The sequence below is a fragment of the Gopherus evgoodei genome, chromosome 7 (genome assembly GCF_007399415.2).
Source record: "Gopherus evgoodei ecotype Sinaloan lineage chromosome 7, rGopEvg1_v1.p, whole genome shotgun sequence".
NCBI lineage: Eukaryota > Metazoa > Chordata > Testudines > Testudinidae > Gopherus > Gopherus evgoodei.
Window position 1 is genome coordinate 6,078,195 of NC_044328.1, and position 24,205 is coordinate 6,102,399.

The 24,205-nt window shown below is 43.1% G+C and overlaps 1 protein-coding gene across 8 annotated transcripts in view; it reads right to left on the bottom strand.

Moving 5' to 3' along the window:
- Positions 1–24,205, bottom strand: part of STN1 (STN1 subunit of CST complex) — a 71,674-nt gene that overhangs the window by 45,460 nt on the left and 2,009 nt on the right. For 4 of the 8 annotated variants that reach the window (XM_030571372.1, XM_030571374.1, XM_030571367.1 and 1 more), the window contains exons 2-4: positions 10,266–10,386; positions 3,302–3,434; positions 181–376 (exon numbers count right to left, since the gene is read on the bottom strand). In XM_030571372.1, the coding sequence (XP_030427232.1) occupies positions 181–313 (133 nt within the window). In that variant the 5' untranslated portion in view covers positions 314–376; positions 3,302–3,434; positions 10,266–10,386. Of the gene's footprint in view, positions 1–180; positions 377–3,301; positions 3,435–10,265; positions 10,387–11,510; positions 11,660–19,435; positions 19,528–24,205 lie in introns of those variants that run through there. The other 4 variants (XM_030571368.1, XM_030571370.1, XM_030571369.1 and 1 more) reach the window with 4 other exon arrangements.

Genomic DNA, 24,205 nt, shown 5'->3' on the forward strand with positions numbered 1-24,205 from the left:
CTCACAGGAGTGTTGAGGACTCGCTTATCAGCATTCAAAAAGACTCTGAGATCCTTGGACAGTCAGTGCTACATAACTAAGACTGCAGCTTTGTAAAGCTGATATTGTTCTACAATAACACCCATCACTAATTAAACGCATTACATTTCTATATACACCAAAGAAATCAAGCACACATACCTGGAACCTGCTTAGATTCTTTCATTTCCTTTATATCCTTAATGTAGAGTCTTGCAAATGCAGAAAAGACAGGATTCAACCCCCATAACAGGGAAGGCATCTCTGCTTCATACTTCGCAGGGTCGGACTGCATTCAGAAACCAAGTGACCAATTCCCATGAACAAGGACAAGCTAGGGATTGCTGATGATCTTTATCTACACAGGTAAAAAGATGCTATTACATACAGCCCTCAGAAATTGATAGAGTGTTTCTGGAAACTAGCACAAAACATGGTAAAATATCTGCTATACTAGCTTACTTGAAGTGAGTGACCAGTAGTAGCAGCAATAGCATTCTGCCATCAACTCCTTCAAATTAAACACAAATTAAGGGGATTTCCCTACAGACATACAGTGACAGAAAGATGTCCAAAATATATTTCACTAATAGAGTTGGAGCATCACATGCCTTCTTTACCTTTTTTACTTTTCTATTTCTCTTTTTGTTTATGGTTTTCTTCCTCTTCCCCCTCAGCCCACAAAAAAGGATCTTCCCGTATTTGTCTACTTGAATATTTTACTGAAACATTGAAAGCAGCCACCTCTTCCCCATTTTGTGCCACACAACCTTCAATACTTCATACTGGTTACCTTTCCTTCCCTTTCATTCTGATTACTGTCTTGTTCTCGTCTCTCACCACCATCATGACTAATTTAGGCATCCCACTAGGCAGATAATTTCAGAAAACAGGTGTTCTGCCCAAAAATACCTGCCCAGGGACACCCAGCAGGAATTTTGAGCCTTGGCATGCATTTTTGTTAACTCCCCCTTTGCTGGCATTTAACTTGTTCCCGTAAAGTACTCCAGGTTGCCCCAGATTATGAAAAGAACTGTAGAAAACAGTTCTATTTGTTCCCTTTTGCTGGGGAAGAACAAAAGAGGAATACCACTCTCCTTCAACCTCCCCAATTTTAAATGCAACAGTCATTCATGCTGGTATAGAGGTAAAGACATTTTTATTGCTTAAGTTCCTCAGTGCAGCCACTCCCTTTTGTTTATGCAAAATGAATACCAGTTCCCTGTGCCTGGATTTATTTTTGTTTCCTCCTCCCACAGGCAACTCTACTTTCTTCCATGCTGATCCTTACATATGGAAGGCTCTTCCAAAACCTACCCAACCACTCTCCTCATCAAATTCCTTCACAAAGTTAATGTCTCCCATGAAACCTACAAAGGTGTGAATTACATCAGGGGTCTCAACCTTTTTCTTTCTTAACGCCCGCCCCAACATTCTATAAAAACTCCACAGCCCACCTGTGCCACAATTGTTTTTCTGCATATAAAAGCCAGGGCTGGCATTAGGGTGTAGCAAACAGGGCAATTGCTCTCAGCCCCATGCTATAGGAGGTCCAGTGATGCTAAGTTGATTCAGCCCCAGGTGGCAGGACTCGGGGGCCCCAGGCTTCAGCCCCCATGTTGGGTTTTTGGTTTTCTGCCCTGGGCCTCAGCAAGTCACGCTGGCTCTGCTTGAAGAACCTCCTGAAACCTGCTCACAGCCCCCAGGAAGCCCCAGACCTAGGGTTGAGAACCACTGAATTACATGATGTTTAGATCAAACCCTACCAAGCAGCATACATGAACTAATTCAGTCACTGTATGATCTTATTAATTTAACTCTGGCCCACCTCACCCCTCCCTGTTCCTCTTTGGAGCTGTGCTCACCATTGCTCATTATGCCTGTGTGAACTCTAGATTGTAAGCTTTACAAAGCAAGGTCGTGGGCGAATTGTGTGTTTTGCAGGGCATCTAGCACGCCTCTAGAGATGGCAAAATTATTACTATCACAGGTCAAGGCAAGAGATAAGAACAGCAGTCAGAGTTCAAATGCCAGAGCTCAGGATCAAAACACAGAGTCGGAGCAAGGAATTGGAGCCAAAGGACAGACTCGGAGTCAGAGAAGACAGGAGCAGGGTTGGTTCAGAGGCAGGAGCGAGGCTGGGACAGGACTGGAACAAGGCAAGGTGCAGGGCAGGGTCTAGGCTGGAGCAGGACCAAAGCAGGGCTTGGAGTGAGGCAGAGAATTCACAGGCCTGTGCATTGAGCCAGCCAGAAAGCTACTGCCTAGCTTAAGATCTGGCCTGAAAGACTAACCTGCCTGGTTCACTGAGGAAGCTACCAGGTAGCCTAGCTGACTCCTTAGGCTGTCAGGAGTCTGAGCAGGTACAGCCGCAGGGCCTTATTCCTGACACCAGATTAGAGTGAAGGGAAGCAGTTCCACTTAACCCTCTCCCACCCAGAAGGAAGAAGGGTTAAGATATCATGCCTGTCTCGTGATGCTATGACATAAACTATTCAATTTGAGGGGCATTTCTTCCCTGGAAAGTAACCTGACACAAGCAGATGGTTTTGGTTCCCTAGGGAAGTTTTTCTTTTTGTAGAAATCAGTATCTCCCAAACAAAAATCATCAGGTATATTCTACACATTGAATACCAGCATCTGTAACTATTTTACAATAGAAGACGTTTCTCTGAGCCAAGCCCAAGATGACACTTCTAGACCTAAAAGCAACAAGGAAAGAGTTAAGCAACAAGCAGGTCTGACTACATGTTACTGCATAAATTTACATGTGCTGGGGATGGAGCAGAAGAAGAAAGTCACTACTGGCACACGTGAATCCCTGGGATAACTAATGAAGGACTTTTCATCAGTAGCCCTGGAAATAAGGAAGTATTTAGGACTTCAATAGCAATTATTGTATTTTAAGGATGGCCAAACATTCCCAAAAGGTGTATAGGCTGGACTGGCACTTTCCTGAAATCCAGGCCCCGTACACAGTTTGCATGAAGTGAAGCAGCTGCCCTCAACTTTTCCTTCTCCTCCATCCAGCAGAGAAAAGGGTCTAGCATGCATTGCTCTATTTTGAGCAGTTTACCCTGTCAGAGCCTACTTTGGCAATTCTTTAGATCTCTAGGGGACCAAAGGAGAACATGAGTATACAGGGACTCATGATGCTATACATCTCCACTGCTGCTGTGACTTCCATTCATCCAGTATTGTGGACATCCACAACAGTTCTGTATTGAATTATCCCTGTCATTCCTTATAAGAACATCGGGAACATACCACCATCTGGGCTTACCTTAAGAAAGGCCTCCCTTTTTCTCTCCTACTCCAAGAGAGGGATGGAAAAGAAACTTTTCAATGCACCTACTGGGCAATATTTTTCATTACTTCATGCACATTTATAATGTCAATCACAAATGTGCTTCCAGCTAGGAGAAGAAAAAAAAAAGAGAGTTAAAACAAATGCTGTCTGCCCTACCCCTAGGAAACCTGACCCTAGCTCCAGGTACCCTACCAATAAGAACCCTAACCCTACGGCAGGGATCCCTACCCATAGGATCCCCTACCGCCTAGCTAAGGGTACGTCTACAGTACGGGATTATTCCGATTTTACATAAACTGGTTTTGTAAAACAGATTGTATAAAGTCGACTGCACGCGGCCACACTAAGCACAATAATTCGGCAGTGTGTGTCCATGTACCGAGGCTAGTGTCGATTTCTGGAGCGTTGCACTGTGGGTACCTATCCCATAGTTCCTGCAGTCTCCCCCGCCCCTTGGAATTCTGGGTTGAGATCCCGGTGCCTGACAGGGCAAAAAACATTGTCGCAGGTGGTTCTGGGTACAGCCTCACCCCTCCCTCTGCGAAAGCAGCAGACAACCGTTTCACACCTTTTTTCTTGGCTGAACTGTGCAAACGCCATAGCACAGCAAGCATGGACCCTGCTCAGATCAAGACCGCAATCGTGGACGTTTGTAAACACCTTGCGCATTCTCGTGCAGTCTATGCTGAACCAGGACCTGCAAATCCAAGCGAGGAAGCGGCGGCTATGGCATTGAGGCGACGAGAGTGATGAGGACATGGACACAGAATTCTCTCACACCGCGGGCCCCTGCGCTTTGGAGATCCTGCTGGTAATGGGACAGGTTCTAGCCATTGAATGCCGATTTTGGGCCTGGGAAACAAGCACAGACTGGTGGGACCGCATAGTTTTGCAGGTTTGGGACGATTCAGTGCTGCGAAACTTTCGCAAGCGTAAGGGCACTTTCGTGGAACTTTGTGACTTGCTTTCCCCTGCCCTGAAATGCCATAATACCAAGATGAGAGCAGCCCTCACAGTTGAGAAGCGAGTGACAATTGCCCTCTGGAAGTTTGCAAAGCCAGAAAGCTACCAGTCAGTCGGGAATCAATTTGGAGTGGGAAAATCTACTGTGGGGGCTGCTGTGATGCAAGTAGCCAAAGCAATCATTAAGCTGCTGCTATGAAAGCTTGTGACTCTAGGAAACGTGCAGGCCATAGTGGATGGCTTTGCTGCAATGGGATAACCTCACTGTAGGGGGGGGTCGATAGATGGAACCCATATCCCTATCTTGGCACCGGAGCACCAGGGCACCCAGTACATAAACCGCAAGGGGTACTTTTCCATGGTGCTGCAAGCACTGGTGGATCACAAGGGACATTTCACCAACATCCACGTGGGATGGCCAGGAAGGGTTCATGACACTTGTGTCTTCAGGAACACTACTCTGTTTAAACGGCTACAGCAAGGGAATTACTTCCCAGACCAGAAAATAACAGCTGAGGATGTTGAAATGCCTGTAGTTACCCTGGGTGACCCAGCCTACCCCTTGATGCCATGGCTCATGAAGCCATACACAGGCAGCCTGGACAGTAGTCAGGAGCTGTTCAACTACAGGCTGAGCAAGTGCAGAATGCGGTAGAATGTGCATTTGGCCATTTAAAGGGGCGCTGGTGCACATTACTGACTCGCTCAGACCTCAGCCAAACCAATGTCCCCATTATTATTGCTGCTTGCTGTGTGCTCCACAATCTCTGTGAGAGTAAGGGGGGAGACATTTATGGCGGGGTGGGAGGCTGCGTCAAATCACCTGGCTGCTGATTACGCGCAGCCAGACACCAGGGTGATTAGAAGAGCAAACCACGAATCAGTGCGCATTAGAGAAGCTTTGAAAACGAGTTTCATCACGGGTCAGGGTACGGTGTGACTGCTGTGTTTGTTTCTCCTTGATGACCCCCCCCCTTGATTGACTCATTCCCTGTAAGCAACCCACCTTCCCCCTTCGATTACAGTTTGCTTAAGGAAATAAAGTCACTATCGTTTAAAAATCATGTATTCTTTATTAAAAAGTCATTATAAAAAGAGGGAGAGAACTGACAAGGTATCCCGGGTGGGGTTTGGGAGGAGGATAGGAGGAAAGGAAAAGGCCACTAAAAACATTTCTATGGAATGACAGCCTTTTGGTCGGGCTGTCCACGGGGTTGGAGTGGGCAGGTGCACGAAGCCTTCCCCCACGCGTTCTTACACGTCTGGGTGAGGAAGATATGGAACATGGTGAGGGGTGAGGGTGGTTACAGAGGGGCTGCAGCGGCACTCTGTGACCCTGCTGCTGTTCGTGAAGCTCCACCAGACGTCAGAGGATGTCAGTTTGATCATGCAGCAGCCCCAGCGTTGCATCACACCTCCTCTGATCTTCCTGCAGTCACGTCTCATCACGTTCGTCCCTCCTGGCCTCACTTTCACTGGCATCTTTCCTGTAATTTGATACCACATCCTTCCACTCATTCAGATGAACTCTTTCACTGCGGGTTACTTTCATGATTTCTGAGAACATTTAATCTCGCGTCTTTTTTTTCCTCCGCCTTATCTGAGATAGCCTTCAGGATGGAGTAGGGAGGCTTGAAAAATTTGCAGCTGCATGAAGGAAGTAAAAAAGGGAGAGAAGCATTTAAAAAGATACATTTTACAGAACAATGGTTATACTCTTTCACAGTCAAGAACACTATTCACCTTACATAGCACATGTGATTTCACTACAAGATCGCATTTTGCATCTTAATATTGAGTGCCTGCGGCTCTGGTGTTAGAGATCTCACAGACACAGGTCGGGGCAGCAGAATTCAACTTGCATGCGGCCATGGTAAGCCATTGTCTTTCGGCTTCTGCAGCCTTCATATATCCAGCGCCCTCTTTTCCCAAATACCAAGCAAAGCCCGTTGAGTGCTGCGTCTTTCCTGTTAACGTGCAGCAGCAGAAACCAAACTCCCCCTCCATCCAGTTCTCTGGGATGATCGCTTTACCCCTCCCCCTACCCCGTGGCTGGTATCATGGAAGACCACTGCTAATCACCCCCCCCTCCCTTCCCACCGCGTGGCTGGTAGCAGGGAAGATCCCTGCTAGCCAAACGCGAAAAAGCTCAGAGCCATTACCCCCCCTACCCTCCCCCCGCTTGGCTACCTGCAAGGAAGAATTTCTTTTGAGCAACAGGCAAACAGCCCAGTAGGAATGGCCATCTCTGTCCCCCTAATTAAATTCCTGAATTTCAGCCAGGTTTCCATGAACGATATCATTCTCTTGAGGATAACACAGCGAGATAAAGAACGGATGTTGCTTGAATGCCAGCAAACACTGGGACTACACACAGCTAGGCTTTATAATGCAATGATACCAGATTACTTGCTACATGCATGGCGTGGTCAAGTGTCCTACCATGGTGGACGGAATAAGGCTGCACTGCCCAGAAACCTTCTGCAAAGGCTTTTGGAGTACCTCCAGGAGAGCTTCATGGAGATGTCCCTGGAGGATTTCCGCTCCATCCTCAGACATGTTAAACTTTTCCAATAACTGTACTGGCTGCGAATGCATCCCAAGTCCTCAGGGCAAATCGATCATTAAAAAAAGCTTGCTTTGAAACTATGTTTTATATTTACAAAGGTACACTCACCAGAGGTCGCTTCCATGGCTTCATTGTCTGGGCTACTGGCTTGGGAGGGCTGGGAGGATAATTCCGTCTGGGTGAGAAAAAGCTCCTGGCTGTTGGGGAGAACGGAATCCTGTGTGTTCTCTGCAAGCTCGTCCTCCTCTTCCTCCTCCTCATTCTCCTTGTCCGCAGAATCCTCAGGCATGGCTGAGATTACCAACCCCACCTCGGAATCCACGGACGGAGTGGGGTAGTGGTGGCGGACCACCCCTAGAGTTGCATGCAGCTCAGCGTAGAAGCAGCATGTTTTCAGCCCTGCCCCGGACCTTCCGTTTGCTTCTTTGGTTTTCTGGTAGGCTTGGCTGAGCTCCTTAACTTTCACTCTGCACTGCACTGAGTCCCTGGTGTGGCCATTTTCCATCATGGCCTTGGAAATTTTTTCAAATGTTTTTTCTTTTCGTCTTTTAGAACGGAGTTCTGTTAGCACAGAATCCTCTCCCCATATAGCGATCAGATCCAGTACCTCCCGTGCGGTCCACGCTGGAGCTCTTTTTCGATTCTCAGGAGACTGCATTGTTACCTGTGCTGATGAGCTCTGTGTGGTCACCTGTGATGGTGAGCTCTCCACGTTGGCCAAACAGGAAATGAAATTCAAAAGTTCGCAGGGCTTTTCCTGTCTACCTGGCCAGTGCATCCGAGTTCAGATGGCTTTCCAGAGCGGTCACAGTGGTGTACTGTGGGATACTGCCCGGAGGCCAATACCATCAATTTGTGGCCATGCTAACCCTAATCCGATACGGTTATACCGATTTCAGCGCTACTCCTCTCGGTGGGGAGGAGTACAAAAACCGGTTTAAAGAGCCTTTTATATCGATATAAAGGGCCTCGTTGTGCGGACGGGTGCAGCATTAAATCGGTTTAACGCTGCTAAAATCGGTATAAACGCGTAGTGTAGACCAAGCCTAAAGTACATGGTCTTCTTATGTCTGTTTGAAAATTGACACCAGAAGTTTTGACACCTGAGGCAGAGTATCCCAGGGATTTATTAATTAGTAAGTTGCCTGGGGAGAAAGTGGAACTTTCCATTATTCTAGTAGTGGCTTTAAACACCTAATTGGTACTGGTTAATTGGTATCTGGAAGGAAGATAGCAATTACCCTGTATATTGAAGGTTTAGGGACATAGCAGGTTCCCTGGAGATGTGTAGATATTTGTGCCATTATCGATCACAATGCTAACAGACAATTCTGAGTAGATGCTACGCACACTTAATACTTTACCAAAATGCTGTGAAAATTTTTAGCAATGCAAACACTACAGAGCCCCACCAAAAGGTCATCCCCTCCTGGACTTCATTTCATACACATGGTGTATACCTTAGGGCAATGGTCATCAGACTGTAAGGTATGTCCCTATGGGGGTGTAGAGGAATGTTCGGAGTGGGGAGGCAGTGGGGTCCAGGCCAACTCCCGCAGGGGGTAGGGGAGGAGCGCCACATAACCCCATTCTACTCCAAGCTCTGGTCCCAGCCTCAGCCCCTGGCTTTGACCACAGTGCAGCTCCACTCATGGCCCCCCGGCTCCAGATGCTGGATTCCACGCGAGTGCGCACATCTTCCATTATGGGCTGGGCGGGGGGGGGAACACAATATAAAAAATTTGGGGATCACTGCCTTAGGGATTTTGCTGCTGCAGTGTTAGAGATTCAATCCTGCTGGAGGAAGAGAATGGCTTGGATGCATGAGTTTGTTAGATATAAAGAACATTTCTACTCCAGACATAGATGGTACAGCCACAATAAAAATGAAAACAGGATAACCTGCTGTTTGGAATATTGTATCATGATTCATAGATTCCAAGGCCAGAAGAGACCATTGGGATTATCTAGTCTGACCCCCTGTATAACACATGCCATAGAACCCCCAAAATCAGTCCTAGAGTAGATCCCCAAGAAAAACATCAACTCTTGATTTAAAAATGGTCAGTGATGAAGAATCCACAATGACCCTAGGTAAATTATTCCAATGATTAATAACTCTCACTGTTAAAAATTTATTTCGAGTCTGAATTTGTCTAGCTTCAGCTTCAAGCCATTGAATTGTATTAGACCTCTCTCTGCTAGACTGAGGAGCCCATTATCAAATATTGGTTCCCCACATACACACTTACAGGTTGTAATCAAGTCACCCTCTAACATTCTCTTTGCTAAGCTAAGTAGGTTGAGATCCTTGAGTCTATACAATAGGACATGTTTTCTAATCTTTTATCATTCTCTGGGTTTTTCTCTGAACCCTTTCCAATTTATCAACATCCTTCTCAAATTGTGGGCAACAGAACTGGACACAGTATTCCAGCAGCAGTTGCACCAGTGCCAAATACAGAGGCAAAATAACTTCTCTATCCCTACTTGAGATTCCCCAGGACTGCATTGGCTCTTTTGACCATAACATCAAACTGATCAGCTGGGCCTGCCAAACAGCTGATCGGTGGGTGGCTGGTTGGTGCTGAGCACCCACTATTATTTTTCCAGGGGTTCTCTAGCCCCAGAACACCCACGGAGTCAGCACCTATGATAATAACCCATAACTATATAAGAGTTATTGTTAAGCAAATAACTTTTTGCCATACTGTTAGTACCCAGTTCACTGCATGTACAGAATTTCCAATGATGTGTTAGTGCATCATCATAGAATGGGTATTATATGGATTGGAGGAAGAAATGGTCTTGTATCGGATTACCAACCTGATATCTATATGTACTCTGTGATGAACACTCTTGTGATTGGGACAGTAATCTGCTAGAGCAGGAATCGGCAACCTTTCAGAAGTGCTGTGCCGAGTCTTCATTTATTCACTCTAATTTAAGGTTCTGCATGCCGGTAATACATGTTAACATTTTTAGAAGGTCTCTTTCTATAAGTCTATAATATATAACTAAACTATTGTTGTGTGTAAAGTAAATAAGGTTTTTAAAATGCTTAAGAAGCTTCATTTAAAATTAAATTAAACTGAAGAGCCCCTCAGTCCGGTGGCCAGAACCCGGGCAGTGTGAGTGCCACTGAAAATCAGCTCGTGTACCACTTTCGGCACCTGCGCCATAGGTTGCCTACCCCTGTGCTAGAGAAACACTTTGCTTACATAATACTCTGTCATACTGCATTTCTTTCAATCTTTGTTAGCAGACCTATATACTGCACACAAAGATCAGAGACATAGGAAAGGTACTATAGAAGTGCAAGATTGGAGGATCTTGAACCATTATACAAACATTAATTAAGCCTTATCACATCATTTTATTCCTATTTGGCAGATTGTGACTTACCCAAGGGTTACACAGGAAGTGCAAGGTAGAGCAGGGAACAGAACTTAGTTCTTCCAATTCCTTGTCCTCTACTTTAGTCACAAGGCCATTCTCCTATGTATCAATAAATCTGTAAAAATACCTGGAAGAGAAATAAGTTAGCTCTATAAATTTACTAGTTGTTATTGACATCTGTGCATTTACTGGTTATGCAGAATAGCCAGAAGCAATAAGCTATCAGACATTTACTAACTATTGACAACCTGGCAGAAAGCTCCACTTGCCTTCTGTATCTTAAAAAGCTATTCAAGTATCATGCTGAAGATTGTTTCTGCTCCTACTAATTCTGTAACTTTTTTGGAGTGAGAGCAGGAAGAGATAATTAATTCTCTATCACCCGCAGTGCTGTTGGAATGAGAAAGAAAGAAAGAAAGCCATTAAGATGGTGGTGGGGAGGAGTTTGTAACTTTATTATTCCCTGAGGAAAGATAGACAAGGCAGAGGATAGCTTTTTTGGACCAGCAAATTTATTATTTGTAAAGCGCCAACTATGTGAAAACTGAGAACAAGAAGATTCCAGGTTCCTTATAAAGGGATTCTTTGGACATTAAATGATTTGTATCACTATAGTGCCTAAAAATATATTAGGCATAATTTATCGATACAAACATAACTGGATATTACCTTCCTCGACAGTGTTGTCTGGAAGAGAGAGCAAAGAACTGGAAGTCAAGATTCCTTATATTCCAGCTCTGCCATGGACTCACTCTATGACCTTAGGCAAGTCATTTACCTTATGAATATTTTAATTTAGCCATCTCTAAAATGAGTATCATACCTATCTGGTTTTAAAGCTTAATTTAATTAGTAACACTGAAATCTTGGGTGGAATTGTCAGCCATTAGTTATTCATTAAGACACAGTAAAGGACTTCTATACATCAGAGCAAGTTTGACTTAAATTCTGCAGCAATGTTCCCTGGTTTCTGCGGTACTCTGTGCACACGCTGTCCTAGTGAGTTAAAGCAGAAGCTGGATTAAGGTCTAGTCTACAATTCAAAATCTACTGTGCTTAGGGATTGAGTAACAACAGGGTAGTCTCCTACACAGTTCAAATATGATTTGGTATTGAAGTGTAGGTGAGATGATACGATGTTTTTACAATGTGTAGGGTTACCATATTTCAAGTTCCCAAAAAAGAGGACACTATGGGGGTTGGAAGTGGGAGCTGAAGGGGGAGTACAGTTGAGGGAGCTGGAGGGGTTACCTGTGGCAGGGGTACTCACTGGATGGGGGGCAGTGTCACTCTGTCACGATGGTAGGGCAGCTGGCGCAAGCCCAGGTGCAGCAACAGCTGGCAATCAGCGCCTCCCTGCGGGACCCCAGGGCTTGGGTAGACAGGATCCAGCAGCTGTTCTGGGGGTAGGGAGGAGGAGGAACCCAGTCAGGAAGTGGACTAATCAGGGCTCTTTCTGAGCTGCGGAGTTTGCTCTGAAAAAATCTGGACATTTGAAAAATCCCGCCAGGACAGAGGATGGAGTCCCAAAAAAGAGGCAATGTCCAGGAAAACCCAAACGAATGCTGACCCTAAGCGTGAGATTTTAGTAGAGCTGTTCAACTTCTTTAAACACAGTCCAGTTCCATCTATGCTGCAAGAATAAACCATGTTTTAAACACATCAGGAGTTGGCGGGGTGGCCCTGGTAATCAAGTCTCCCCAAACTGTAGTTGTTGAGCATAGATAAGATTCAGGAGCGGCGCCAGGGTTTTTGGCGCCCTAGGTGCAGGGCCGGCTCACCGGTCCCGTGGCTCCGGTGGACCTGCCACAGGCATGCCTGTGGATGCTCCAGTGGAGCCGCGGGACCAGCGGACCCTCCGCAGGCACGCCTGACAAGAGTTCATTCTAGGCAGAATAATCTTTAAGACCCCAGTTCTGCCCCACGCAGGCAAAAAATGTGACTGGAGTCAATGGGGCACCACACAGATGCAATGATTTGCCCATTCAGAGCTCCTTGCAGAATTGGGGCCTAACTTTTTGTTTTCACTTAGAGGAGAAATAGAAGTAATAAATCCCTGACCCATTCAGCCATGTGAAAACAATTTTCTGTTATGGTTCTCAAAGATTAGCTTCTCTTGCACTGCTTGGATTTGTTCTCAGGCTCTGTTAGCCAGAGCTATGAGAAAGATACCAAGAGAATGTTTTGCTGAACTCAATGAAGTTCATATGGATAAACTGTATGAAAGCAGCTCAAACAGCCGTAACTCTTTGCAAAACAGATATAATACAAATTGGGATAAAAAGTCAGCAATTTCCTGTAGCACTTCTTTATAAGAAGCCATTGCTGCGCTTCACCACAAACTACTGTACATTTAGCCAGCTTGAGATCAAAGCCCTCCCTCCATTTTCTTCTTCAAAACAAAAATATCTGCTATAATATACAAAGATAAGAGCTCTGTTTGGTAAAGACAATGTTGTATTTCAGTTAATCGCAGGCCTTCCAAGGCTAGAAACGTAATAGTCACTGTCAACATGAGCGTCTGAATCTGTGTAGATTCTTTTGATACGTTTCTTAGAGCATCCAACATTAGTTGTTCTCAAGCTGCGGATGCTGGACCTCTGGTAGTCTATGAAGCCCTTTCTAATAATCTGGGGACTGGGAGAACTGGCTAGTCAAACAGTGCTGACTCTCCTAACCCCAGCTGCTAAACTCCAGTTTCTTTCCTAATAATAATTTTTGTGTAAGCAATTGCTGTAGTTGACACATGATGTTGAGATTGAATGTCTCATTGCCACTCCCTCCCACTCTGCCCCATCTATATGTTAAGATGTGCAAACTATAAAAAGATTTGAGAACCCCTGCTCTGCAGTATTTGTGTTTCCCCAACTCTAATGTAGTTAGTCTGTCTCTAGATTCTGCTAAGCCTTTGCTGACTCTCTCTGCCTTGTAAAGAACATTTTGAATCCAGTAGGATGGCACCAAATGGCATGTAATAAGATTTTCTGAGCGCAAATACCTCCTGGATCATTCCCTACAACAACTTTAATTTGCTCAGATCTCTTGGCAAGTCTCTCATTTAGAATACTGATGTTATGGATACGCAGGACGTTCATGACTCCCTATTATTGCTTCACATACTTAAAAACAGTAAATGAGCATCCTTTTGATAAGCAGGTTTGAAATGTGGTTTGGTTTAATTGTACTTCAGCTTTTGTAAACACCACTCTAAATGTTGCTGACATTTTATTTTGCACATTCTCACCACAAACCGCCTCCATGAATTACAACAGATACAATATGTGTAACTCAATCAGAAGCTGCAGAAATTACTGGATGAAATTACATGGGCTTGTCTTATGCAGATGGTCAGACTTGATGATCCTAATAGTCTCTTCTGGCCTTAATGTATTAATATTATGGTGTTCTGCACTGAAAATTAAAATTCCTTCATTCTGCAAATTAAAGATTCCAAGTCATTTAAGAAAAAGGAGGAATAAAATCAGTTTGCTAGTTGTTATCTGTATTCCAAAAAGCAAATCTTAGTGTCCAATGGTTTGCATGAGCTATTGTTGAACACACAACAGCTGCTGTGTTTTGCCTAAACAATCATACTATTAGTATCTATTTCATTACTATGGAAGCTTAAAAATGCTAAATAAAACCAATTTTTATTCTACAATATAATGGTAACTTTGCCTTCAAAAATAAATATTGGAGAATATCTATTATGAAAACTCAAGTAACCCAAGCAACATTCTGCATTTAAAATTATGGTTCTGTATGTGTAATGCATCATCAAACATGCAACCCTAAAATCTCATTTCTATTAAGTCACTTTTCACCCCCTCACCCCCCCAGAAAAAAACAATCGAAAACCCACTCGTATTTTAACTGTTTCCCATTTCTAATTTTGTTTAGACTTTCAACTTCACCTTTGCATTAATTAACATTTAGTGTCATTATTTCCTCTTTGTGTTACTAACCAAACTTGATTCTACCACATTGCATCTCTTTCCATCTTGTGATTAAAGCATATCTTACTGAAAAACTAAAAGTCTTTAGTAATTTATGTGTGTCAAAGTGTTCTAGATTTTGGAAATAAATTTCTTAAAATGGTATATGTAAAGAATCAGATCACCTTCTAGACCATGTTTACGGCAAAACCTGAACTAGCCTGACTTGCTGGCCTTAATAAAAAAAAGAATTTAAAAATAACCTCGTTACAATAGCGTATCACATTACAAGTTATTTTATCTTGAGACTCTGCAGCCCATCAGGACATAACAGAACATGTCATTTTGGAAACAAGAATCTGTAGTATGGAGGAGGGAAATCAGATTTGGAACAAGAAAAGCCATGCTTGTAGATATAATATGTTCAGAAATGGTTGTGCCTTTGTTGACTGAAAGCAATACTGAGATGCAAAGCAGTCTTTATCCCTTAATAAATTCCTAATCCTAACTATTATGTGAACTAGTGAAAATTTTAAGGCCACAAACAAACAAACAAAGCAAATCAGCTTGTACTTCTGTGCAAGAGGAAAGGTCTAATTACCATTTGGCGGTAAGACAACCGGGGTGTAGCATTTGCGTGCATGCTTTCATGTGACTGAACTAAGCCTTTTAATACTTATCAGATAGATGGTGCCTTACAAGATTTAAGTACCTTTTCTCATGTTGATATACTGCATAATGAAATTTTGATCCAATACCCTCAGAAGAGCTACAAGATGCCTTTGATTTAAAAAAAAGATAATCTCCACTGATTAAAACTGGTTAAAGGGACTAGAGTATTATTATTCCTTTTGGTAACATTAGAGACATTTAATTAAACAAAAATAATTACATGTTATTTCTAAAGAAAATCAGATTACCAGTTTACTGGTGTACTTCATTAATGCTGTGAAAGACTTTTATAAGAAGTATTTTTAAATGTTCAGTTTAATATATAGGCATATTCCAAAAATAGTGATTAATATTTTTGAAAGATATACCCATTTAAAATGTACAGGTTCCCCTGGGAACAGTAATTTATTAGAAGTTATGCCGTTACTCAATTAAGAGATTTACCTAACAGATCTACTAAATGCACACTGTAGTCAACATATTCAGACAAAAGCAACAATCTTACAATAGGAAAGTTAGAGGAATATACATTTCCTAATGTAGCCAGTTGTCATAAACCTAGTAGTCCACTGGATATCACATTTTGAGCTACACATGTGTATTTGAAAAGGATTTTATCTGACACACTAATGTCTGAATTTCAAAAAAAAAAAAAAAAAGGAAGTTTGATTATGCAATTGTCAAGCAGTTGATGCATATTCACATTAGATCCATGAGGCAGCACTTAGTTTATCAATTCTAATAAGCATAGCAGCACAGTTTAGCTGTCATATTGTATGCATGATCGACAGTCTATTTCAGCATCCCATTCCTGAAGGTGACATTGTAGTTAGCCAGCTAGAAATACCAGGTCAAATATATAACTTCTGTAACAACTCCACTGAGGTCAATAAAGTTAACCAGGAATACATTTGGTCCAATACATTCTGCTGAATTAGAAAAAAAATCCCTTTTTTCAATGTCAGTTCTTGAATAAAAATAAAATATTTGACAGACCTTCAAGGATAATTTTAATTATATTTAAATTTCAAATAAAACCAACTGGATAAAGTGTATCATCTAAAGGTTTCTAGGTATTCTGAGAATTTAGTAATGTTGACATTTTATTTGTCACTCAGCCTCAAAGTTTAACATCCAACTGAGATGAAGGCAGCTAGCTGTTTGCAGACCCTACAAGGCAGTCCTACATCAGTTCCACATTGAGAAGGATTTATTCACAGACAGAAAGGCTAGTAATGTAAACAATCTAAAATTCTGCAGAAAATAGCAACTAAGACCCTAGGCTGCTGGTGTGTTGAGATCACTACCTTGTACTCTTATCAGTCTGCATCAATGTGCTGCCTCTTGCCTTACGCTTGGACTGTAAACTCTTGTTATGTGTATTTACAGCACCTAGCACAATGAGGTCTCAGTCCATGACTAGGGCAATTAGGCACTACGATAATACCATCAGTTTGTAAGCAGGGTCTGCATTTGAGCTCTCCCCTGGTATTTAGCAATGAGCTGAGGAAGACAACTTCATGAAACCACTTCGTTTGCATAGATACGTCCATTCTGCCTAGGCATGCAGCATGACGGCAATGCTTTGCTCAAATGATCATTTTTCGCTGGATTTTTGGATCACAACTCACCTTGTTATTGGGGGCAAAGCTAATCATAGAATCACAGAATCCTAGGAATGGAAGGGACCTCCAGAGGTCATCTAGTCCAGTCCCCTGCACTCATGGCAGGGCTAAGTATTAACTAGACCATCCCTGACAGGTGTTTGTCTTACCTATTCTTAAAAATCTCCAACCATGGAGATTCTACTACCTCCCTAGGCAATTTATTCTAGTGCTTAACCTCTCTGACAGTTATGAAGTTTTTCCAATGTCCAACCTAAACTGACCTTCCTGCAAGTTAAACCCATTGCTTCTTGTCCTATCGTCAGAGGCTAAGGAGAACAATTTTTATCCCTCTTCCTGGTAATAACCTTTGATGTACTAGAAAACCCTTCAGTCTTCTCTTCTGCAGACTAAACAAACACAATTATTTCAATCTTCTCTCATAGGTCGTTTTCTAGACCTTTAATCAATTTTGTTGCTCTTCTCTGGATTTTCTCCAATTTGTCCACATCTTTCCTGAAACGTGGCTCCCAGAACTAAACACAATACTCCAGTTGAGGCCTAATCTGCACGGAGTAGAGCAGAAGAATTATTTCTCATGTTTTGCTTACAACACTCCAGCTAATATATCCCAGAATGATGTTTGCTTTTTCTGTAACAGTGTTTACACTGTTGACTCATATTTAGCTTGTGATCCACTAGGACTCCCAGATCCCTTTCTGAACTGGGCTTGGCATACCCTGATTGAGGGACTCACCCTCAACTAAACTGCACTCACTAAACAGGCGACAAGAGTGCCAAAGAACAGTGGAGACAAGTATTTGTATCTGGTGGTGTAGGCTCTGCCTAAGGATCCTAGACACCATTTGACCCTTCCTCTCTCCACTGTGTAATAACAGAGTGGATTAAGACTCAGCTGAGACTTTTGGTGCAGATCAATAGAGCTGAAGACAGTGATAACCAGGTCTAAGCATTAGACTTGCTTTGGGCAGCATGTCTGATGCAAGATTCTGCCCAGTCTGCACTAGTAACCCATTAACAGTGGAAATCACTGACAGCTGTGTTACATGGTGGGACCTTAAGACATTCCAAAGCATGCGGTGTGGCGAGCAGCTGGCAGAGCGGCTGATGCCAGAGTGAGTGCCTGGACAGTGAAGCAAGCAAGGTGGGGAGGTGAACTCACACAGATGCACTTCTGACCTCTGGGTCTTCACTGACCATGGACAACAACTGTGTGGTGGAGGAAGAAGGGAGGGGCACATTAAAGGAGCTTTTGGTTGTTCAACTTAAAAACCTGAGGCAAAAAATATACTCTGGGGTGGTGTTTTGCTCACAGTTTTATGCTTATGAATCCTGCTTGCGGCATTTTCCCAAGTTAATGCCAGGTCACTTCCCCCATTTTTATTAACATTTTCTATTCTAAGCTCAGACTCTGTGCTTGTGAGAGAGGAAATACTGCCTCTTAGAGGGACCCAATGGGTGGTGTGTAATTGTGCCAGGTTACTGGGTGTGGGTTCAAGCCGGTTCTGTGTGGTATATTGAAAAGGAACCCCTAGATATTGAATCCACCCTACTTGCTGCTGACTCCAACTGGCAGAAGGGTTACAAATTAAATACTAATAATAAATGTGTTCTGGGTATTCAAGTTTTCACAACACAAATACCAAATCATTCCATAGCAGTTTCCCTGGATTAAAAAACAACCCTACATAAATCCATCAGAAGCTAACAAGGAGCCATGCAATGGATTGTTTCAACGTCATTGTTATGAGCCAGAATATTGATTCAGATTAACAATGTAATGATAGCCCTGGAACTTGTTCCTTCAGAGACTGACCTCCTGCATTATTCTTTCTTCTGATCTGCCCCATAAATTCCTGAATTATTTCCATTATACAAACAGAGACTTAATGACAGCAAGCAAGGATGGAAAAAAATGGGTTTGTGCGCCTTTCTGTGGATTCTTTATGAACAAGCCATGAAAGGTTTCTCCCCCAACCCCGCCCCAAGAAATGAGCAGGTTTTTCTACCCTATATTTAGCAACCACATTCCTTCAATTAATAGCTGAGAACTCTGCATATGCACTGCTGAGTCATTCAAGACTTCCAGCAAGAAATGGGAAAATATGATTTGACATTTGTGACTTTTTGGGTGGGGGTGGGGCAGAAAAACAGCCTCTCAGGCCTTCCTTATACATCAAAAAAATGAAAGAGTTCAAATCCACTTATTTTCTCATATTCAGATCACCGTTACTGACCTAGGTTTGTGTGCATGCTCTCTCTCTGATGACACTAGAATCTCTGATGACACTAGAAACTCCTCACAGACTTTGCTGTACGAGTTTAGAAAGTCAAAAACAAGACAAAGAAGTGTATTATTTAGAACTGGCAAAAAAGTGCCTACACACTGTTGGCACTTATTATGCAAATAAAACTAGAGCCCAGGAGCAGGGGACAACATGGTAAAAAGAGTGTGAAGTTGAGAATAGGGAAGAGGCCTCAAAGGGAGGAATAAAATGCAGAGATTAAGAGGAGCATAGCAAGGAAGCAGAAAAGAGAATGAAATGACAGCAGAGATGCACATGAAGGAAGTATTCCATAGAAACCTCCAGCTAAGCTAGAATGGGCTGAAATTGATGTGATAAGAGACAGCAAGTGAATGGAGGAATTCAAAGAGGAGGGTGTCATGGTCAGAGCTGTGGGAGAGGCAGATGGCTGATGATGCAATGGGAAGAGGTGAGAAGCAGGGAGGTCAGACAGATGGTTTCGGTAATCAAAGTGAGAGAAGAGTAGTTTACGGACAAGGGTAAAGAAAAAGAGCCAAATGACACAGACAAGATAGATATTGGAGAGGTCAATGAAAATAATTTTGGAGATGGCAGCTGATACCAAGAAGAGATGTCAGAGGGGCAGCTAGAGATTCAAGAAAGGGCTGGGTATGTTAAAGAGAAGAATTAGGAGTTACCCTCGTAAAGATGGTAGCTGAAGCAAGCGGCCAGGATAGAGGAATGAACAAACTCTGAGAATGGAGAAGCCATGAAGGAAGACTCAGTATGGCCTGAGGAAAAAAACAAACAAACAAGAAAAGGTGTCACACAGGGATTAAGTGTCAAAGGTGGCACACAGATACAGGAGGATGAGACTAGATGTGTCCCTTAGAGTTAGCTAGAAGCCAGTAAAATTGGTGACCTTAGTCAGGGCAGTTTCAGCGGAGTGGAGGCAATGGAAACCCTTAGACAGATTGGAAGAGATCACCCAAAGAGTGGGTGGACAGGAAATCAAGACAGCAAAACTTAAAAATAAATAAATAAATACACTACGCAGTTAAGGATTTTGGAAAGGTGAGAGAGGAAATAGGGCAGCAGTTAGAGGGTCATGTTAGTTTGCGGAATATTTTAATTTTAACCTGGTGCAGGGAGCACAAAATAAAGCAGAGGACAGATCAGTTAAAGGGAGTATTAAAGAGGGAACTAGGGACTGCGGGAAGTGAGAAGGGATGAGGTCAAGGGGGCAGACAGAGTTTAGACTTTAGAATAAGAAAGTAGGAGAGAGTCTTCAGAGTCGGAATCAAAGGAGGTGGCAGTGGAATTAGGGTTTTAGTGATTGATCAGGAGTGAAAGATATTTCTAGGTCAATGTATTCAATGCAGAACCAAAATGGCTTTCTTTTTGCAAGACTTGACAGTAATCTGCTTCAGTGAAATAAATCCCTGACCAACTTTCAAAGGCTACTGAAGTAAATTGGTGAAGGAGGAATTGTAATTTACCTATCGGTCACTTCTACTTTTCATCTCTAGCATTTGGAAGCATTTACAGTTGCTAAAAACCTCTTGCCTCCAGAAATAGATTGAGTTCCATATGCCCTACTCCAGACCAGGAAATCAGTACAAATAGGGAAGGATTTGCTACCGTCACTTAACCTTCATTTTCTAGTGTATATTTTTAGGATTAGCTGGCAAGATATTACTCTGTTGTAGCAGAAATAAGAGAAGAGAAACTTGTGTCTCAGACTTTCCATGACTTGGTTAGATGAATAAAGGAAGGAGTATAAAAATATTGCTTGAGCATGCAATGCAGGGGTATAATCAGGAAGGCCAAAACACAACTGGAGTTGCAGCTGGCAAGGGATGTGAAAGGTAACAAGAAGGGTTTCTACACGTATGTTAGCAACAAGAAAAAGGTCAGAGAAAGTGTGGGACCTTAAATGAATGGGGGAGGCAACCTAGTCACAAATGATGTGGAAAAAGCTGAAGTATTCAATGCTGTTTTTGCCTCGGTCTTCACAGACAAGGTCAGCTCCCAGACTGCTGCACTGGGAAACACAGTATGGGAAGGAGGTGAGCAGCCCTCAGCGGTGAAAGAACAGGTTAAGGACTATTTAGAAAAGCTAGACATGCACAAGTCTATGAGTCCAGATCTAATGCAGCTGAGGGTGCTGAGGGAATTGGCTGATGTGATTGCAGAGCCATTGGCCATTATCTTTGAAAACTCGCAATTGCGGGAGGTCCTGGACGATTGGGAAAAGGCAAACATAGTGCCCATCTTTAAAAAAGGGAAGAAGGAGAAACTGGGAAAATACAGATCGGCCAGCCTCACCTCAGTCCCTGGAAAAAAATCATGGACCAGGTACTCATGGAAACCATTTTGAATCACTTGGAGGAGAGGAAGGTGATCGGAAAGAGGCAATATGGATTCACCAAGGGCATGCCTGGCCAACCTGACTGCCTTCTATGATGAGATAACTGGCTCTGTGGATACGGGGAAAGCAGTGGACATAATCTATCTTGACTTTAGCAAAGCTTTTGATACGGCCTCCCACAGTATTCTTCCCAGCAAGTTAAAAAAGTGTGGATTTGATGAATTGACTATAAGGTGGATAGTAAACTGGCTACATTGTTGGGCTCAAAGGGTAGCAATCAATGGCTCGATGTCTAGTTGGCAGCCGGTATCAAGTGAAGTGCCCAGGGGTCGGTCCTGGGACCAGTTTTGTTCAACAATGAGCTGGATGATGGGATAAATTGCACCCTCAGCAAGTTCATGGATGACACTAAGCTGTGGGGAGAGGCAGATACTCTGGAGAGTAAGGATAGGGTCCAGAGTGACCTAGACAAATTGGAGGATTGGGCCAAATCTGATGAGGTTCAACAAGGACAAGTGAAGAGTCCTGAACTCAGGATAGAAGAATCCCGTGCACCGCCACAGGCTGAGGACTGACTGGCTAAGCAGCAGTTCTCCAGAAAAGGACCAGAGGATTACAGTGGATGAGAAGCTGGATGAGTCAGCAGTGTGCCCTTGTTGCCAGGAAGGCTAACAGCATATTGGGCTGCATTAGTAGGAGCATTGCCACCAGATTGAGGGAACTGATTATTCCCCTCTATTCAGCACTGGTGAGATCACATGTGGAGTACTGCATCCAGTTTTGGGGCCCCCCTACAGAAAGGATGTGGACAAATTGGAGAGAGTCCAGTAGAGGACAACAAAAATGATCAGGGTACTGGGGTACATGACTTGCGAGGAGAGGCTGAGGGAACTGAGCTTGTTTAGTCTGCAGAAGAGAAGAGTGAGGGGGAATTTGATAGCAGCCTTCAACTCCTGAAGGGGGGTTCCAAAGGGGATGGAGCTCAACTGTTCTCAGGGATGGCAGATGACAGAACAAGGAGTAATGGTCTCAAGTTGCAGTGGGGGAGGTCTAGGTTGGATATTAGGAAACACTTTTTCACTAGGAGGGTGGTGAAGCACTGGAATGGGTTACCTAGAGAGGTAGAGAAATCTCCATGCTTAGAGGTTGTTAAGGCTCAGCTTAATAAAGCACTGGCTGGGATGATTTAGTTCAGTGGGCCTCAAACTTTTTTTACTGGCAATCCCTTTCACATTGCAAGCCTCTGAGTGCAACCCCCCTAACAAATTAAACACCCTTTTCAATATATTTAACACCATTATAAATTCTGGAGGCAAGCAGGGTTTGGGGTGGAGGTTGACAGCACGCAATGCCCAATTGTAATGACATCGCGACCCCTGGAGGGGTCCTGACCCCCAGTTTGAGAACCCCGATTTAGTTGGTGTTGGTCCTGCTTTGAGCAGGGGGTTGGACTAGATGACCTCCTGAGGTCTCTTCCAACCCTAATCTGCTATGATTCTATGACTACAAAACCTTTTATCTGAGGATATGAAATCGTTTTAAACATTAAGTAAAAGAAGAAAGTGGAACTATAACATGTCAAACCTTACTGCTCAATCACTGAGTTTTTATGGTATCTCTTCACCACATCACCGATACTTCATTGTTTATGTGATCTGTAGATCTCCTGGAACTTGGAAGCAGGGAGCTTGTCTATATACCAGTCTAAAGCACATTTGGGGCTTTATATAATGTGTAATTCTCTACGTATTAACATGGTTACAGGGCTGGCTGCACCTCTGCCTCCCTGCACTTCTGGTCTCTGAATGCACCATGTGCCTTTACCTGTCCTGGGCTGGAATTGTGCAATTCTCCCCACTCAGAGATCAGGCCCTGGGCTACAAGACCTTGTGCATCACCTCCTTTGTATTTTGCAAATCTGGCTGAATTTAAGTTTTCACAGTTCTTCTTTCCTTCGGGAGTCTGTGACCAGTGAAATATTGTGATCAGACAGCCTTCTTAAAACCAAAGTCTTGTTTATTTTAAACTGTAGGAACAAAGCGTTTAGAGAATAAAGGTTTTGAAACAATCTACGCTTATTTCTCTCTGACTTAAAGGCTTACCATCCCCTGATGGTAACCTTGGCAGGCCTAACTTTTTCAGAAATCCCAGAAGGTGCCTATCTTATTTTGGTTGCCTCAAAATGCTCCTCTCCTCCTACCTCTCTTTAGAGAATATGTTCCTTTTTAAACCTTTTGATCTCCAGTATGTGTGGGCCTTTTCCTGCCCTGTTATTATCTCATAACATCCCTCAAGTATCTGCAGAGAAGTAATTTATCTTGAGCTATTTCTTCACTCTCTGCTTGTCTTTACTTACAACTCATATTATTCATAGAATAAATGGTCTAAGAACCAGGTCAACATACAATATTCATAAATTATTACAGAGCAGTTCCAATTCCAGGACACCCATATTACATAGAGATAAACTGATGCACAGAAGGGTAAAGTGAATTGCTTACGGAGTAAGTTAGCCACATCATGGCACAGGAGTCCCAATTCCCTAGCCCGTCCTATCCAACAGACCATCCTCACAACTACATTCACCCTCAAGCGAATCTAGAAAAGTTCCTGTCTTTGGGCGTGACCCACCTACTTCTGATATAAGCTTTTGGGCTTAATCCAACTTCTGGTGAAGAAAATGTGAGCTGGACTGGTTTTAGGGCTACAGGATAAAACTTGTGCTTTTACTTTCCACTTGTTTTGATGTCCTGTCAGTGGACTGGTTCAAAGGATGTTAATCTTGGTTTGGAGCCAAATCTGAATCTTTGTAAAAAGCAAGCTTTTACATAACTGAATGCAAACAGAAATGCTTTTTTAAAAAATCCAACTTTTATTTTTAAAACCAAACTGACTGTTATTATTCAGTCTGAGGGAAAAATGGACTTTTAAAATCCAGAGATTTCATAATTTAAGGTGGGAAACATTGAGAACCCAGGAAAATCAATTTAAAAAAAAAAATATTCAGCCATAATGGTTTCTTTCTCCCCAGGTTTTAATTCCAAACCATCTTCATGCAACTTCCAAATGAAGCTAGTAGCTGTGACTGGCCAATCAG